The sequence below is a fragment of the Heteronotia binoei genome, chromosome 12, assembly GCF_032191835.1.
Source record: "Heteronotia binoei isolate CCM8104 ecotype False Entrance Well chromosome 12, APGP_CSIRO_Hbin_v1, whole genome shotgun sequence".
Classification (NCBI taxonomy): Eukaryota; Metazoa; Chordata; class Lepidosauria; order Squamata; family Gekkonidae; genus Heteronotia; species Heteronotia binoei.
In genome coordinates this window covers 74,794,834-74,814,351 of record NC_083234.1, presented here as the reverse complement: position 1 = coordinate 74,814,351, position 19,518 = coordinate 74,794,834, and the positions used below count along the sequence as shown (strand labels likewise).

Here is a 19,518-nt window from a genome sequence, read left to right as displayed (position 1 = left end):
CTCAGTCATTTTTTTGCTTTAAAAAGGAGAGGGGGAAATGTAACCTCTGAAGGAGAGGCAGTGGCTCCCCAAAAGCTTTTCAGTGGCGGTGCCCAAACTAAGAACTCTCTCCACAGGCCTAAGCATTCTGCCTGGTGGTGCTACTGCTAATGTTTAGGTGCTAGATGTAATACATTCTCCTCCACCTTGTGATTTTAGCACACTCATGAGAGCCAGTTTGGTGTAGTGGTTAAGTGTGCGGACTCTTATCTGGGAGAACTGGGTTTGATTCCCCACTCCTTCACTTGCAGCTGCTAGAATGGCCTTGGGTCAGCCATTAGCTGTCATGGGTGCTGGGGACCCTGCAGAGGAAGACGAGTCTGCCAAGGAAACTGTACCCCTGCCACCTGCACCAGTACCCCTGCCTCCTGCTGAAGAAGATCCCAGCCCCCCTGCCTCGCCCTCTCGGGTGGCTCGTGTGCGTGACCGCCTCCGTCAGGGCCTCAGGGATCGGAGGAGGGCGGCACGCTCACAAGCAAGACGCTCCCTGAGTCCTGAGTTTTGAGAGGATTCTGGCCCTCCTAAGAGCAAGGATGCTTGAGTTGTAACAGGATCCTGGCTGCCTCCCAGAGCCAGCAATTAGCCCAAATGGGCAACAGCCAGCAGAGGGCTATATAGCTGTGGGCTTTGGGAGGAGGCTTTGTGGAAGCAACTAGTCATCTCCCTGACGTTCTAGCATCCACTCCGGCTTGACTTTGGTTCCTGACTCCCTGACTTTGGCTTTTGACTTCTGGACTCCCTGACCTCGGCTTCTGGACCTCGGACCTGCGATACTTGCACAGCGATTTGGATTTGGCACCTCGGACACTCCTGCTTGCTGGCTACAGACCTCGGCCTGCCTCTGGACTTTGCCTGACCCGGCCCCAGCCGTGACAGATTGCTTCCACCCAACAAACACCCACTCCACAGGATGGAGGCTGAAGCAAGTGAAACCACCGAACTACTGGCTGCGCTCCAAGCCCAGGTACAGCAGCTAACACAGGCAGTAGTGCACTTGCAGCAACAACCTGCGGCCAGTGCTCCAGCCAAGTGCCCAGTTCCCCCACCTGACAGATTTGGGGGTGCCGTGGAAGAATTTCCTGCTTTCCTGGCACAGTGTCAGCTGTACTTTGAACTAAGAGCACGGGACTTCCCCAATGACAAGATGAAGGTGTGTTTTATCATTAGTCTGTTAAAGGGGCAGGCGGCCAAGTGGGCTACACCCCTACTGGTTGGGTCCTCTCCCCTACTGACTGATTACCAGGGGTTTGAGGCCCACCTGTCTGCTGCCTTCTCCAACCCAGTCCAAGCAGCCACAGCCAACCGGAAAATCAGGGCCCTGAAACAAGGCCAGTCCTCGGTGGCTCAGTATGCCACCGAATTCAAGCTCCTGGCCCAAGACTTGGCGTGGAATGAGGCTGCTCAGATGGACCAGTTTACCGAGGGGTTGGCAGAGGAAGTCCTGGACGAACTGGCCAGGGTGGAGCGGCCCCCCACGCTCCAGGAACTTATCACCCTCTGCCTCCGCATCGATGGCCGCCTGGAAAGTCGCCGCCAAGCCAAGACCTGAGGGCGCCAGCTCCCTGCGCCATGCCACTTGGCTCCTCTCCCATCCCCAGCTAGTACCAGAGACGAGGGTGAGCCTATGCAGCTTGGAGCTGCTCGACCCCGCCTGACTCCAGAAGAGAAGGCCAGACGCCGCACGCAGAACCTGTGCCTCTACTGTGGCACGGCAGGCCACTATGCCTCTGGCTGCCCTGCTAAACATCGAATACCCAGACCTACATTGCCACCGCCGCCAAAAGGCCAGCCCCAGGCGTAAGTGGACCCTCCAGCCTGGGGCGACTAGCTGGGTCCTCCGAACAACAGGCTGATACCCCGGGCCCGTTCCTGCTACCAGTCAAACTCCGTCTGCCCGATGGACGCTGGCTGTTCGTGTATGCCATGCTGGACTCGGGAGCGGCCCACTGTTTCGTAGATGCCGCCTTTGTAAAGCAGCACCAGATTCCAGTGCGGCCAAAAGAGACTCCAACACTGGTGGAGGCTATTGACGGGCGCCTCCTCCGTTCTGGCCCCGTCACCCAGGAGACCTGTCCCATCACCTTTCACGTCCAGCAGCACCAAGAACAGCTGCAGTTTGATGTCGCCCGCATGCCTCGCTTCCCGCTGATTCTAGGCCTTTCCTGGCTGAAGCTGCACAACCCCATCGTGGACTGGGCCCAGCAGGAACTACGCTTCCGAGACCCATGCCCCCATCTGACTCCTCCCACCACTCTAGCAGCCGGCATCCCGAGTGGTGGTCCTCAGCTCCCTCAGAAGTATGCGGATTTCGCCGATGTCTTTGAGGAGACAGGAGCGGCTCAGCTTCCCCCTCACCGACCCTATGACTGTGCCATTGATTTGGTACCTGGGGCACCACTCCCGGTGGGGCGTCTGTACCCAATGTCAGAGCCTGAGTTGGCAGCTTTGCGAGACTACCTGGACAAGAACCTGAAATGCGGATTCATCCGACCCTCAACTTCTCCCCTGTCTGCCCCAGTCCTCTTCGTGAAGAAGAAAAGTGGGGAGCTCCGGCTGTGCAATGACTACCGGGCCCTGAACAAGATCACCATTCGCGACCGGTACCCTCTGCCACTGATCCCTGAACTCTTGGATCGTTTAAAGGGGGCCCAAATCTACACCAAGCTGGACCTCCGCGGAGCGTACAATTTGGTGCGCATACGGCCCGGAGACAAATGGAAGACCGCGTTTGGGACCCGATACGGGCAGTACGAGCACCTGGTGATGCCCTTCGGATTGACCAACGCCCCCGCTGTCTTCCAGAGGTTCATGAATGATGTATTCCGGGACCTGCTCGACCGCTTCGCGATCATATACCTGGATGACATCGTAATCTACTCCCGCAATCCTGCCCAGCACGCCGAGCACGTCCGCCAGGTCCTGCAGCGCCTACGAGCCCATGGCCTCTACGCCAAGCTGGAGAAGTGCGACTTTGACCTGCGCTCTGTCGAGTTCCTTGGTCACATTGTGTCACCACAGGGAATCCTCATGGACCCGAAAAAAGTGGAAGCGGTCCTGACCTGGCAGGCCCCTCAGAATCGCAAAGACCTGCAGCGGTTCCTTGGTTTCGCCAATTACTATCGGCAATTCATCCCGGCCTATGCATCTCTGACCACACCCCTGACTCAACTACTCCGCCCCAAAGAACCTTTCCACTGGTCCCCAAAGGCCGATAATGCCTTCTCCACTCTGAAGACCCGTTTTCCACCCGGCCACTCCTGAGATACCCTGACCCCCAGCTTCCCTTTACGGTGGAAGCTGATGCCTCCAACGTGGCCCTGGGAGCAGTGCTGTCCCAGCGCGAGGAGCCGTCTCAGCCACTCCAGCCCTGCGCCTATTACTCGCGCCAGCTCACCACTGCGGAGAAGAACTACACCATCTGGGAGAGAGAGTTGCTCGCGATCAAGGCGGCTTTTGAGGTTTGGAGGCATTACCTCGAAGGGGCTCGCCACCCTGTTCAAGTGCTCACCGACCACCGGAACTTAGAGCACCTCCAGACCACCCGCCGTCTCAACCAGCGCCAGATCCGGTGGTCCCTATTCTTCTCTCGCTTTGACTTCCAGATCTCCTACATCCCCCATACCCAGAACCGGAAAGCAGATGCGCTCTCCCGGAAACCGGAATACGCCCCTGCTTCAACTGAGGCCGCGCCCGCTGCTCCCATCCTGCCGCCCTCAGTGTTTGCAGCCACCTCCACTACACCCACACTCGTGGAGGACATTCGTGCTAGCCAGGCCAACGATCCCTGGGTCCAGCAACACCTCCAGGCCCTCCAAGATGACTCGGCAGGCGAGTTCACGACTCAAGGCGGTCTCTTGCTACACCGCGAACGCCTCTATGTGCCGCCCGGGCCCTTACGGGCAGAAGTGCTACGCCTGACCCACGACTCGTTGCCCGCTGGGCACTTCGGACAGCATAAGACCACCCACTTGCTGACGCGAGAATTCTGGTGGCCACGAGTTCGCTCCGATGTTGCCCGTTATGTCAGCTCCTGTGACGTCTGTCGGCGGGCCAAAGACGTCCCGGCCAAACCCTCGGGGTTGTTACAGCCCTTGCCCGCACCCTCAGGACCCTGGGATACCATCTCGATGGACTTCATCACGGAACTCCCACGATCCAAAGGTCAGACTTGCATCTTGGTGGTCGTCGACCTATTTACCAAGATGGCCCACTTCATTCCGTGCCCGAAACTTCCCACAGCTCAGGAGACAGCTCAGCTCTACCTGCAACACATCTTTCGTCTGCACGGACTCCCAGCCCACCTGATCTCAGACCGGGGACCCCAGTTCTCCTCTCGGTTCTGGCAAGCCCTCCATTCCAGCCTGGGTACTCGAGTGCACCTGTCCTCAGCCTACCACCCGCAGACAGATGGTCAGACAGAGCGCACCAATGCCACGCTAGAGCAATATCTCCGCTGCTACACCTGCTACCAGCAGGACGACTGGACCACTCTGTTGCCTCTAGCGGAGTTTGCATACAACAACGCGGTCCACTCGTCTACCCAAATGACCCCGTTTGCTGCAACCTACGGCTACCACCCTCGGTTCTTCCCGGCGATCCTGCCACCCACGAATGTCCCCGCCGTCGAGGCCTACCTGCAAGAACTCCGCGCCAGCCAAGACTTGCTCCGAGAGCAGCTACAGCGGGCCAATGCAGCCTATAAACTGGCTGCAGACCAGAAGAGGCAGGAAGGCCCCCCAGTCCAGCCGGGGGATCAGGTGTGGCTCTCGACTCGCTACCTGCGCCGGCCTGGTCGGTCTCACAAGCTGGATGCGCGGTTCATCGGACCCTACCCCGTCATGGACCAAATAAACCCCGTTGCTTTCAGGCTCCAGTTGCCACCTCACCTCCGCATTCACCCTGTGTTCCATCGCTCCCTCCTTGTTCTAGCTGCACCCCCTGACCCAGCTCGGCCTCCTTGCCCACCGCCGCCACCACCGGTGTTGGTGGATGACGAGGAAGAATACGAGGTGCACCAGATCCTGGACTCCCGGTACCATCGCGGAGGCCTCCAGTACCTTGTGGACTGGGAGGGATACGGCCCAGAAGACCGGTCTTGGGAGCCTGTGGACAATCTTCATGCCCCGGACTTGGTGCAACAGTTCCACAACGACCACCCCGACCTCCCAGGTCCCTCGACGGAGGGGGGCCCTGGGGGGGGGATAGTGTCATGGGTGCTGGGGACCCTGCAGAGGAAGACGAGTCTGCCGAGGAAACTGTACCCCTGCCACCTGCACCAGTACCCCTGCCTCCTGCTGAAGAAGATCCCAGCCCCCCTGCCTCGCCCTCTCGGGTGGCTCGTGTGCGTGACCGCCTCCGTCAGGACCTCAGGGATCGGAGGAGGGCGGCACGCTCACAAGCAAGACGCTCCCTGAGTCCTGAGTTTTGAGAGGATTCTGGCCCTCCTAAGAGCAAGGATGCTTGAGTTGTAACAGGATCCTGGCTGCCTCCCAGAGCCAGCAATTAGCCCAAATGGGCAACAGCCAGCAGAGGGCTATATAGCTGTGGGCTTTGGGAGGAGGCTTTGTGGAAGCAACTAGTCATCTCCCTGACGTTCTAGCATCCACTCCGGCTTGACTTTGGTTCCTGACTCCCTGACTTTGGCTTTTGACTTCTGGACTCCCTGACCTCGGCTTCTGGACCTCGGACCTGCGATACTTGCACAGCGATTTGGATTTGGCACCTCGGACACTCCTGCTTGCTGGCTACAGACCTCGGCCTGCCTCTGGACTTTGCCTGACCTGGCCCCAGCCGTGACATTAGCTCTGGCAGAGGTTGTCCTTGAAAGGGCAGCTGTTGTGAGAGCCCTCTCAGCCCCACCCACCTCACAGGGTGTCTGTTGTGGGGGGAGAAGACGTAGGAGATTGTAAGCCACTCTGAGTCTCTGATTCAAAGAGAAGGGCGGGGTATAAATCTGCAATTCTTCTTCTTCTCTTTCTGCTTTTATATTTTAATTTAAAGGTTTTCACTCGTGCTAAGTACACGGCACAAAAAACAGGGGTTTCCCCTTCTGTAAGCCAGATTTTGTGCTTCAGACGCCAGGGACTAGCCCCACTTCTTCAGTTTTGCCACAAGAGAACATGAGGCCGAGTTCGTGCCTGCAGGAGAAGGAAGTAGCAGAATGAACTGTGGGTGGCGGATTCCAGTTCTGAATGTTCCTTTGCATTAAAAACAAAAAAAACCCTGACCGCAAACAGAAAAACAGCAAAGTGTGAAGGCTTTAACCCACTCTCTGCCCTTGCTATGCTGGCTTTCTGTTTGCAGGGAGTGTGACGTTTCTGTCCCGCCAGCCCACTCTCACTCCCCACTTAGGCAAACAGGCTTTGAGGAAGCAAGAGAGACAGCCCTGTTCAGAGGCTAATGCTATACAACAGCAGAACACGGTAAAAGCAATACCCAAAAAAGTGTGGCAAGAAACTTCCAAAATTCAAGCAATTCAATAATGTTTATGACTCTAAAGATAATCAGAAACAGTCAAGTACAAACTTAAAGGCAAACAAACAAAAAAGCAAACAGACAATAACTCACGGAGTGACTCCACTGCATTTTAATGTCTTCTTTTTTTCTAATGGCAAACTATAATACATGTTATAACCTTTTGAGAAACCAGGCCCTCTATTTAAACTAACAAAGCCAGAGTGTTACCTAGATTTATGGCACTTCGCACCTACAACAGTAGTCTGCTTCTTATCACCCTCCAGTGTTGTTTCAGCCCTGCTTTGCTCTAACGCTAACAAACACAGATCCCTATTGGTGATTCTTCTAATCTGCTAAAAACATTCCCATGATTCCACACTGCCCACTTATATGAAGAATTGCTGCTTGCCATTCCCATTTTGTCCGATGAAGTCTGCTTAAGAGCATACGAAAGCTTACATTCTGAATAAAACTTAGTTGGTCTTAGAGGTGCACTTGTCTGCTGCTTTGTTCTATTGCTTCAGACCAACACGGCTGCCTACTGGGATCTATCAAGTTGTGACTGTTTATCTACACACCTTGAGTTATTGTCTGTTTGCCTTTAAGTTTGTACTCGACCGTTTTAATTCTTTTAAACGTTATTTAATTACTTGAATTTTGAAAGCTTCTTGTTGCACAGTTACTTTTCTGGGTACTGTTCAGAGGCGAAGGCAGCAGTCATCTGTTGAGTGAGGGAGATCCCTCCTGTCCCGAAGAAATCCGTTGCACTCCCCAACTCCCCGTTAAGCAGGATTCAGAGCCTTCCTTCAGGCAGCTTGCTACCACCTCCTGATTACTGGTCCCCCCACCCCCCTTCTCTAGTCTGTTGCCAGGAGGTACATTTTCACAGCGTACCACCAGTAAGGCACACTGGAAAGGCAATGCCGTTCTCTTTAATTCATACAGTTTTATTATTACAGTCCTTAACTACAGAGTAAACAGTTTTTAGGACTAGGGTGCAGGCTAAGAAAAGAAGAAGAAGATATTGGATTTATATCCCGCCCTCCATTTCGAAGAGTCTCAGAGCGGCTCACAATATCCTTTCCCTTCCTCCCCCACAACAGTCACCCTGTGAGGTGGGTGGGGCTGAGAGGCCTCTCACAGCAGCTGCCCTTTCAAGGACAACCTCTGCCAGGGCTATGGCTGACCCAAGGCCATGCTAGCAGGTGCACGTGGAGGAATGGGGAATCAAACCCGGTTCTCCCAGATAAGAGTCCGCGCACTTAACCACTACACCAAACTGGCTCTCCTAAAAGGAAACGGGAAGGTTCAAATGGGTGGGTGCATAAAGGGGATGCTGTCTTCCCCTTTGTCTGGAGGGAGGGAGGGGGAGAGAGAAGGGACAGCTCCTCCTCAGATCTTCCCCCACGCCATGTGTAAAAAAGCCTTAATGGAACTGAACATCAAGTTCAGATATAAGCCCACCAGAACCAGGTTGGCCAATAAAAAGGCATTAACATTCTGAAGGATGCCATTTTCCAAGGGTACCCAGCTTGGAAAGCTAAATGCTGTACCCCATCCAGTGTTCCCTCTAAGCTGAGTTAGTTTGAGCTAGCTCAGTTTTTTAGCCTCCAGTTCACACATTTTTGTCTTTGCTCAAGAAAAATGGCCCCAGAGCAAACTAATTTGTGCAGGAGCTCACAACTTTAATGCCAGACTCCACAGCTTAGAGGGAGTATTGACCCCATCTGACCTCATCCATCAGCTATTCCACCATGTGATCCTCCACCGGCTGTCTGAAATGGTGCAATCTATTGTGCCCCCTTATGCACTACATGCATTGCAGTCCTTACAGACGCTGTCCTCTGGTTTAAGAGTTCCCATGGTCCAGATGGCAAGTTTTAGTTTTTGAAAAATGGATTGTGTTTTCTCTGAAGAGGGGTTTCCGACTGAAACATTTAGCTGCAGCCCTTTTCTATTTCCCACTGCGGCAAATGTTAGGCTTTTTTTTTTCAAACTAGTGATCTGTAAAACTATTCTCTCTCAAAGTTTGAGGTGGAAGGAAACGCTGCTGGTTGAAAACCACAAGCTTCCTCTCAAGCGGTGTAGTGGCTAAATGGAAACTCAGCTTAACTGCCTAGAGAGCAGTAGCTTGTGGAGAACAGCAGTTCTGTGCAGTCAGAAAGAAACCCAAGAGGACAAGAATGCTTTCAGTAGGTGAGCATTGGACAATGCAAAGTTTTCAAGTGACACAGAACTCTTCCTCAGGCAGAATGGAAAGGGTAGCTGATTTGCAGCTGAGCACAAACTCAAGATACTTTTTCTAGGCATTCTAGCAAAGGCTAGAATTGAGTGCTGGCACCTCTTAGTACAGTAAGAATTTGTGAGCCTCCAGCCAGTCTTCTGAAGCATAAGAACATAAGAGAAGCCATGCTGGATCAGACCAATGGCCCATCCAGTCCAACACTGTGTCACATAAGAACATAAGAGAAGCCATGTTGAATCAGGCCAGTGGCCCATCCATCCCAACACTGTGTCACATAAGAGAAGCCATTCTGGATCAGGCCAATGGCCCCTCCAGTCCAACACTCTGTGTCACATAAGAACATAAGAGAAGCCATGTTGGATCAGGCCAATGGCCCATCCAGTCCAACACCCTGTGTCACACAGTGGCCAAAAAACCCAGGTGCCATCAGAAGGTCCACCAGTGGGGCCAGGACACCAGCAGTCCTCCCACTGTTGCCCCTCCCAGGCACCAAGAATACAGAGCATCACTGCCCCAGACAGAGAGTTCCAACAATATGCTGTGGCTAAGAGCCACTGATAGACCTCTGCTCCCTATGCTTATCCAATTCCCTCTTGAAGCAGTGGCAGTGAATTCCAGACATGTCCACTGAGCCTCAATCGATCAAAGCAATCAAAAATCTGGGGTAGGTATAATGCAAGCAGTGTGGTTTGCAAATGGAGAAACAGCTTTAAGAGTGCATTATTCCCCCACCCCCACCAAGGGTCAGGGAGAGGTATTTTTTTAAAGTCAAAACCCCACAACTTCTACTTGCGAAGATTTCTGCCCGGTCAACAAACAAAGTGAAGGGGGAATGAGGGCTGCACTTGGCCAAACACACGGGGAGCAAAGTGAGCTCCAGAGGCCCTGCCAGCATCTCAGGGATTCATCTTGTTCCCTTGCACAGAGAACCAGTTGTGTATGCTGAGTCTGCCCACTGACAGTCTGGTCTGTGTTCTAAGCTACAGTTAAGACAAACTATGGTTCGGCAGAACGTCTGAAGTGTGACAAGCCACTGAAGTAGGTATTGGCATAATTCCTTACCAATTTCATATAAAGCTCCATATCTGTCTCTTTCAAAGTGGAGTAAACCTTCTCCATTTTGTAGGTGATGCCACATTGGGAGTCATCCAGACTCTTGATGAAATTGTCCCTGATCTCAGACATGAGGTTGGTGAAACAGAAGAAAGTATCTGCTTCTGCGTGTTCTGTGCAGGAAAAACAAGAAGAGGAGCACTCTTTCACCTACAAAAAAAGATGGAACAGACCCTGCCTCTTCTGGGCTTGACTAGCCCAGCCATGCTAATTTCATCCTATTTCAACCTCCTTTCAGTCTACTGTAACATGTTCTATCTGGAGCTGCGCCCTTAATGAGTTTTTGGAAACTTCTTCCAACACAAAATGCAGCTGTTTGTTTCCAGACTGGGACAAACACCTCTGAACACCCTATTCCTGTTCTAAAATTGCTTCACCGGTCATTTGTTTTTGGGCTCAATTTAAGGTGCTGGTTATTTAAAGACCTTCACAGCCTGGAACCTACATACCTAAATGACTGGCTCTCCCTATACAATCCCATTTGCTGTCCGAGTTCCTCCAATCAGTTCCCGCTGCCTGTTCCAGCTGTTCAAGAGGTGCAGTAATAGGGCAGTCTTGGTGCTTTCTTATATGCCGAGAGTAATGCTGCTTGCCACTTTGGGGTCAGGAAGAAATTTTCCTCCAGGCCAGATTAGCCCAAGGATCTTGGAGCTTTTTTGCCTTCCTCTGGGCGCAGAGCAGGGAAGACTGGGGGAGCGGAGGGAGGGGAAGGTAACTGTGAATTTCCTGCGTTGTGCAGGAGGTTGGATTAGATCAGGGGTGGCCAAACTGTGGCTCAAGAGCCATACGTGGCTCTTTCACACATATTCTGTGGCTCTTCAAGCCCCCGCCACCCCACTGGCCAGCTTGGAAAAGACATTTGTTTCTTTAAATCACTTCTCCAAGCCAAGCCAGTCAACGGCTTGGAGAATGCATTTAAAGCTGCTTTATTTCCACCTCTCCCTCCCCCATCTATTTGTCTCGCCTCCCTCCTTCTCTCCCTTCCTTCTTTGTGGCTCTCAAACACCTGACGTTCATGTCTTGTGGCTCTCAAACATCTGATGTTTATTCTCTGTGGCTCTTATGTTAACCAAGTTTGGCCACCCCTGGACTAAATAACCCTTGAAGTTCCTTCCAGCTCTCTGTTTCTATGAGCTCACTTGGCTGCAGAGCTGATTCTGTGACCTCGACAACGAGAGAAAGAGGGAGACCATACTGTTTTTACCAGCATTCAGAAAGGTCTGTGAAGTGGTTCTTTTCCAAAGGGCTTTTTGTTGAAAGTGATGGAGAGTTGTAGTTTATTGTTATATTGCTATGCAAATAATACATGGAATTACAATTTGCAAGCTTAAGTATGTGCATCTTTGTTGTTCAGGTGGTTTTTAATATTGCATTGTTTTAATCTTTATGCCTTGAAGCTGCGTATATTTATTTTACCTCCAGCCTAGCTGAAGGAAAGGTAAATACAGGTGTTTTCATATAGGTGAAATACAGGTGTTTTCATTTACAAGAACCCTAACCAAAGAACCCGCTGAGCAGGCAGCTGCTCCTCTTACCTTTCCAGTCACTGTTGGAATCCGTAGCAAAAGTGTAATAAAGAGGTCCTACTATTTCATTCATCCCTTGGACATAGGCTATCCCCGGATTCAGCTTAGCATAGATGAATAGGATTCGCTCCACCACTTCCCAGTGAGCCTCACAGCCATTGGGCAGAACTTCATACTCACTGAGTGAATTAGGTGCTGTTGTTTTATGAGGGGAACTCACCTGGGAAAACAAAGGTGAGGAGAAGAGTAAGTTTATGTTGCAATAAGTCCTCAAGATTTTAGGCTGTCGCTATACTCCTTTGTGCTTTCACACCACGATAAGCATGTTAATTCTTTAAAATATTACAGGGCAGTGTTTGTTATGCTAGGGGAAGCATGCTGACAAAATCTGCTATGCTTCTTAAAAAGGAGGAGGAGAAACTAGATTCATACTTGGGAGTCTCAGAGCGGCGTACAATCTCCTTTCCACTCACCAGACACCCTGTGAGGTAGGTGGGGCTGAGAGAGTTCTGACAGAAACTGCTCTTGAAAGAACAGCTCTGAGAGAGTTATGACTGACCCAAGGGCACTCTAGCAGTTGCATGCAGAGGAGTGGGGAATCAAACCTGGTTCTCCCAGATAAGAGCCCGGGCACCAAACTGCTGATTGCCACTTTGGGTTCAGGAAGAAATTTCTCAGTCTGACACGTTTGATAGATATAGGTGTATTGTTGAGAAGACACTATTTGGGTGTTTGAGATCGTAAGAAGGCACATACATGCCATCCTCCTGCTGCCCAAGAGGAAATAAAGCAGAACACAGATTTCTCAAAGCAAATAATTAATAAACATCCCCCCTCCTCACCCCCAGGCTGATTTTAGTAACTCCCATGCTTCTCATCCAAAAATAGCCTCAAAATTTACATTTCTCATTTGCATTTCCCTTAGCCCCCTCCCCAACTTTGTTTTTCCACATATAGTGATAAGTTTGGGACACAAAAAGCACACCTCTCAGAAGACTCAACTTCATATCAAGAAGATGATATTGGATTTATATCCCGCCCTCCACTCTGAATCTCAAGAGTCTCAGAGCGGCTCACAATCTCTTTTATCTTCTTCCCCCACAAGAGACACCCTGTGAGATGGGTGGGGCTGAGAGGGCTCTCCCAGGAGCTGCCCTTTCAAGGACAACCTCTGCCAGAGCTATGGCTGACCCAAGGCCATTCCAGCAGCTGCAAGTGGAGGAGTGGGGAAACAAACCCGGTTCTCCCAGATAAGAGTCTGCACGCTTAACCACTACACCAAACTAGCTCTCACAAGTATGCATCTGTGTACCTAAATTCAGACATAACTTTTCCTAGGATCCCCCCACACCTGAAGGGGGCCTTGCAGAGAGCTCTCTCAGCTCTGGGGCAAGGAAGAGTAGAAAGCCAGCCCCTCAGCACCACCTTGCTAGTTTCCCATTTGAAAACTCATCTCTTTGCTCCTTCATCCACCTTATTACCTCAAAGGTGTGTGCAACTGAAGCAACTTACATTAGTGACGCCGCTCCGGTTTCGTGCCACTGTCTGTGACTTAAGTGTGGTCTGCTCCACTCGTTTGCGAAGGGTCTCAAACTCATTCTGGGGGTCCAGGATCAACAGGCAAGGGTATTCGGTCGGGCGCTGGAAGAATGCCATATCGGGGTATAGCCTCCTGGACAGTAAAGAGAATAGTAGGGTTTTTTTTTTTTAAAGTGGATGCCAGAACAAGAGTACTCAGTAGGGCAGTGTTCCCTCTAAGCTGAGTTAGCGTGAGCTAGCTCAAAGATTTGTAGCCTCCAGCTCACACATTTTTGTCTTAGCTCAGGAAGGATGGCCCCAGAGCACACTAATTTTTTCAGGAGCTCACAACTTTAATGCCGGTAGCTCACAAAGTAGAATTTTTGCTCACAAGACTGCAGCTTAGAGGGAACATTGTAGCAGGGCTGTCTGAAACCAGAGCAATTCTGACTTGGATTCAATATTCTGAGGCCACCTGTGGCAGACTCCCCCCCCCACCCCAGTTGCTCCCCAGTGTTTTTCATACACACACACACCTGACATCCTTGTCTATCTGCAGCAACACTTCATTGTCCTTGAAGTAAGTGTTCCACCGGCTGTCTGGATTGGGGTTCAGCGGCTGCACAGGAATATTTCAAACAGGCAAAACACAGAAAAGATTGTCACATGAAGCTGTCTTACAATGAATCAGACCCCTGGTCCACCAATGTCAGTATTGCCCTGAAAGCAAGAACGCCTTCAACAGCTCAAAGCACATCATGCGTCCCCCACCACTCCCAAGAGCAGTGTTCCCTCTAAGCTGAATTAGTGTGAGCTAGCTCCCAGAATTTTGGCTGCCGGCTCACACATTGTCTTAGCTCAGGAAAAATAGCCCCAGAGCAAACTAATTTATGCAGGAGCTCACAACTGTAATGCCAATAGCTCAAAGTAGAATTTTTGTTCACTTAGACTCCATTGCCCAGGAGTGCTTCCACAAACTTGGAGCTGTCACCAGTTTTCCACCAATACCACTGTAGCACCACAGGAGCTGTTCTGTTGGTCATGGCAGGGGGAAAAGGATGCTGCTGCTGCTGACACTGAAGAAATGGCTGCCAGGGAGCTGCACCTACATCTTAGAGTGCCTTGCCAGACATGTGATTATGCCCAGCTTACAATATACACCAGGGGTGGCCAAATTGTGGCTCGGGAGCCACGTGTGGCTCTTTCACACATGTTGTGTGGCTCTTGAAGTCCCCACCACCCCATCAACTGGTTTGGATAAGGCATTTGTCTCTTTAAATCACTTCTCCAAGCCAATTAAAGAATGCATTTCTTTCCACCACTCCTTCCCTTCCCCTTCTATTTGCCCTCCTTCCTTCCCTCCCTCCAACATCTGGCGTTCATGTCTTGCGGCTCTTAAAACATCTGACATTTATTCTACGTAGCTCTTGCGTTAAGCAAGTTTGGTCACCCCTGATATACATCATTCATTCATATAGTGCCAGCACCACAGTGGGCTTTACAGAGTGTAATGAGAGACAAAGGAAGAAAGAGATTGGCCAGTACCTTAAGGAGCTTCCAGTGTCAACAAGAAAGGAATCAGTAACAGTGAATGAAGAGGAACTGATTAATCGAATCCACTTTTGTCAGAGTTGCATCCAGGCAGCAATATACTCCAAGATGCCACTCTCATGTTATCCCAGGGGCCAAATCACACCCCCGGAGGGCTCCTATCAGGCCCTCGAGCAACTGGCTGTCATCTGCTTCCTAATCCCTCTCTCTTGTTTCCTTCTGCATCTCAACTTGCTTTGCAAGGCTTGCTCAATCGCACAGGAGCTTCAGAGCAAAACCTTGATTTTCAACATTGGTTGAGGCTCCTCCCCCTCCTGGTTCCTTGGGGAGGGAGGAAGGGAGGGAAAGAGCTGGAGCTTCCTAGTTCCCTGGATCCCATAGGAGAAATACAAAGAAAGCACCTTTAAGACCAACAAGTGCTAATGTTTTAAGCATGTTTTATGGTGGTTTTTAAAAACCTTTAGTTGTGTTTGTCTGTGTCCTTTATAAAGTTTATATCTCTGCTACCTAATCTTAAATAGGTATACACGTGGCCCAATCCAACATGGCTCAGCCCAACAAGGTCTCATTTACGTCAGATCCGGCCCCCATAACAAATGAGTTTGACACCTCTGTGTTAGCCCATCCTCCCCCTTTTACAACAGCCCTGTGAGGTAGGTTAGGCTAACCCAAGGTCTGCCCAGCACATGAGAGGGAATCTAAACTCAGCCTTTCCCCACTTCAGCATCCCCTTGACTCTCTCTGCAGAAGAAGTTATTGACCACGTCACACACATGCTACTGTCCTGGCACTATACTCCAAAAGCAGGCAAGAGGTAATGAGAAATCAGTGACAAGGGAAGCAGAAGTGCAGCCAATGTAAATGATTCCAGGGACAGGCTTTGCTGAAGGAGCTGGATAGCAAAGAAAGAAAACGATTGGCAAACAAGAAATGAGAAGGCAGTCCTGGGAATAGGAGATGGCATGCAGGCAGGAATGGACCAATGAGGAGACCCCAAAAGAAGAAAGACATTGACGCTTTTCAGCGCAGAGGCCAGTTATTTGAAACACATTCTGAAAGCGATGAGCCACCAGTGAAGCCCAAGCAACCCTGCCAGGACACAAAGGCTCATAGGTGCCATGAGAAGAGGCAAGATAGAAGGTAGACAAGACTGATCCACATCCCAAGTTCAATCCTTATCAGCACCAGCTGAAGGTATCTCAGTCAGCATGTGCTAGAAGAGGTCCCTGCCGGAGACCCCAGAGGAGACAGCAATGGTCTACATGGATAGGATAAGGCAGCTATAGCTAAAATAGTCTTAAAAATGAAACTAGAGGGCATTCAATCATTATATTTCAGTTTCAGAAGTATGCTCTGCACAAACCATAAGCCATGTAATCAATTCTGTACTGTTTTAACTGCCCAAGACAAAAAAATATGAAGAACATTTGGTCCTCTAATTCAACCCAAAGTAAAAAGACGACAAAGCATTCCATATGCTCCAACAGACTTCCATATCACTGTATCCCAGAATTGTACAATTAACCCTAATTTTTTACTAAAGTTAATGGGACATAACTTACATGGTCTTCTAAGGTTACATCTTCCCTGGAGACCCCAAGGTTGGCTTTGGCTATCCCAGGCTGTATAATCATTTCCTTCAAGAACTGAGCATACAAATCTCTTGAAAGAGAAGAACAGAAAGCAGAAGTGTTGGGTGGGGTCAAACACAAAGCAGCTTTGACTCCTGTATCATCAGTTCTCTCCATGTCAGTCTGCCAAACACAGAACAGTTCGGTCTTGAGCACTGATTGAAACCGTTTGCTACTGTAATACGCTCAATGCTGTTTAAATGAAGCAGCGTGCTACGTTGGAAGTGAGACGGCCAACGCACCAATATAAACTGGTAATAATTTATTTTTCCCGACAGATTTCAAATACTGGGTGTCTTTTCTTTCTGGCTTATCAATACCTAAATTATTTGGGCCATATAAGAACATAAGAGAAGCCATGTTGGATCAGGCCAACGGCCCATCAAGTCCAACACTCTGTGTCACACAGTGGGCTCAAACTTACAGTGTTCCCTCTAAGACGAGTTAGTGCGAGCCAGCTCAGTTTTTTACCCTCTGGCTCACACATTTTTGCCTTAGCTCAGAAAAAATGGCCTCAGAGCAAGCTAATTTATGCAGTAGCTCACAAAATAAGAGTTTTTGCTCACGAGACTCCACGGCTTAGAGAGAACACTTCTGCCCTATCATACAACTAGGGTAAAAAGACACCTCTTTACAAAGCAGGATCCTGTAAAAGAGAGGCCTTCTCATCATTTGTGCCGTTATGGAGCAAAGAGGCTAAGAGGCTGTGCCAAAGTGCAGTCTAAGCAGCACTGCACGCCTCTCATACGGGTTGGAATTTGGTGGCCACAATTCAAAATGCCTGAAGCAACCATATTGCCTTCATTTTAGAGCCATTTCTTTTGGACAAAACCATTTACTCTCTTCTCTAGAATCCGCTTGCATTAATTCATCCACAATCACGCTACGTACTCAGCAGCATTAACTGACTTCCATGCCCTTCCTGCAATTCCTTAATTTGCCAAAAGGCAGTCAACAGCTACTCCAAAGCCACTCTTCATACTGCAGCGAAGACAAATGCCTCAGAGCTAGCACACATGCAGACTGGCCTTAGAAACAGGAATTAAGAATTACCCTACAGCAGAACAGTTAGATTTGAGTCCAGTAGCACTTCAGAGACCAATGAGAGTTTCAGGATGTCAGTTTTTGAGAGTCAAAGCTCTCCTCATCAGACACAGTGGAACAGAAGCAGAGTTCTGTCCTACTCCATCTGACCGAGGAAGCATTGACTCCTGAGAGCTCACACCCGAAATTCTAGTTCGTCTCTGAGGTGCTCTGGGATTCAAATCCAACTGTTCCACTGCAGACTAACACATCTACCCTCTGAAACTACCAACAATATAAAGTCATCTTGAAAGTGAGAAAGTAGTGCCATTAAGCCAGGGGTGGCCATTTGCGGCTCTTTCACACACATATTGTGTGGCTCTCTAAGCCCCCAGTGCCCCATCAGCCGGCTTGGAGAAGGCATTTCTCTCTTTAAATCATTATGGCTTGCATAATGCATTTAAAGTTGCTTTCTTTCCACCTTTCCCTTTCCCCCATCTCTCTTCTTTCTTTCCTTCCGGTTCTCAAAACATCTGACATGTTTTCTATGTGGCTCTTACATTAAGCAAGTTTGGCCACCCCTGCATTAGGCTGACGCACCCATATCACCTTTCTTCCCAGAACTGTGAACTCAAGGCAGCCTGCACAAGTTTATGAGCCAAAGACTTCTGAAACAATCCAATACAAGAAACAAAAACCACCTATAAAGTGATAGGCACTGAGTCCAGCCTTCTCTCCTTTGGGGCCCATGTTCTGGGGCTAGATCCATCAGCTCCCAAAAGGGCAGCTGTCAGTATGTTCAAAGGAGGGGCAAACAATACTCACCGTGGTGTGCAAACGACAAGCTGCTTCATTTTCAGATATACTGACCCTATGGCAGATTTTGCTGGCATGACTTAAGGCAGGCCCACAGTCCAAGAATTCTTTTGCTCACCTCTTGGCTTTTTTGGAAGTACCAGAGCAATTTCCTCCCACCTGATGCCTCCTCTCTGTCCTCTTCTGCCATTTCCTTTCCAGTCCTGCAGCATCCTGCGCAGCTACAGCAAAGGAGCATTTAGGACTAACAGCTGCTCTTCCGAGAGCTTCTACAGCCAGGTGCACTGCATCAGGCTTGTGGTGGGCTCCTACACTTCGGGCAACACATCTGGACTTCAAACTTGCACCATCATGTTGTATCTGATGTCACTCAAACAAACGGGTAAAAAAAATGACCTTTCCTTCTTACTACTTTTTAAGTGAACTCTTATTAGGCGTTCCTTATGCCACCCTGCCAGCTTCTTTTTTTAAAAATTGCTAAAATGAAGTTTGAAATACACCCAGGCACAGTTATTTTTATTTCACTAACAGATTAAACATTAATTAAGGAATCAACTAAAAAGTCTAGAAGGTGCCCTTAAAAAAAAAAAAAAGAGTTTACCTGATACTGTTCTGTGGCAGTACCTGGATCAGGGAGCCATTGTACTATCCTCACTGCTAAACTCCAAGGAGAGAAACGGGTGAGCTGTACGCAAGGAAGAGAATGGAGACTAGAGAAAATATTAACTCACCTCTGTTTTTTCAGGAGGGAACTCCATAAGGCCCTCTCCACAGGGAGGTAGTTCAAGAGGATCTGTGTAGGGAGAACCATGCACATAAGGGCTTCATTCAGACGTCACAATAAATCTTAGATTCTATAACTTAGCTTACGATAACAACTGTGCATAACAAAACATGATTTCCATGCAAACCCTAGCTTTTCTGCTTCTTGCTTCTCTTCTGCCTCCCAGCAGGAAAGATCTTCCCTACCCCTCTGCGTTTGTGGCCAACAAACGGCTGTTTGTGGATTTAAACATCACAGCTAACCTACAGGAACTGATTAACATTACTGCTACAAACCCTAGTGTAGGGGTGGGCGAACTGCAGCTCAGGAGCCACATGTAGCTCTTTCACACATATTGTGTGGCTCTTGAAGTCCCCACTGCCCTGTGTTGGTTGGCTTGAAGAAGACATTTCTCTCCTGAAATCATTTCTCTAAATCAAACCAGCCAGCAGCTTGGAGAATGCATTTAAAGTTGCTTTCTTTCCATCCCTCCCTCCCCATCTATTTTCTTTCCTTCCTTCCAGCTCTCAAACATCTGACATTCATGTCCTGCGGCTCGCAAACATCTGATGTTTATTCTATGTGGCTCTTATATTAAGCAAGTTTGGCCACCCCTGTCCTAGTGTGAAATCCTCACTTAGCTGGACGATCAACATTCGGTTATTATGAAGCATCTCAACATTTGATCAGACCTCCATTTGCGAACCATGGCTTATTGGGATGTCTGAATGCAGTCAACGATCTTCAGAGAAATGCTGAAGGGTGACAAAATCTGGCTTCCTAGCTGAGAATCACATAGCTGCATGAAAATTCTAAACATCCAAACTGTCAGCCATT

At 49.6% G+C, this 19,518-nt stretch overlaps 1 protein-coding gene across 1 annotated transcript in view; it reads right to left on the bottom strand.

Moving 5' to 3' along the window:
- Positions 1 to 19,518, bottom strand: part of TBC1D13 (TBC1 domain family member 13) — a 33,534-nt gene that overhangs the window by 3,490 nt on the left and 10,526 nt on the right. Inside the window, exons 4-9 of the mRNA XM_060251211.1 lie at positions 18,650 to 18,711; positions 16,011 to 16,110; positions 13,434 to 13,516; positions 12,892 to 13,051; positions 11,389 to 11,599; positions 9,803 to 9,966 (exon numbers count right to left, since the gene is read on the bottom strand). Coding sequence (XP_060107194.1) covers positions 9,803 to 9,966; positions 11,389 to 11,599; positions 12,892 to 13,051; positions 13,434 to 13,516; positions 16,011 to 16,110; positions 18,650 to 18,711 — 780 coding nt within the window. The remainder of the gene's footprint in view (positions 1 to 9,802; positions 9,967 to 11,388; positions 11,600 to 12,891; positions 13,052 to 13,433; positions 13,517 to 16,010; positions 16,111 to 18,649; positions 18,712 to 19,518) is intronic.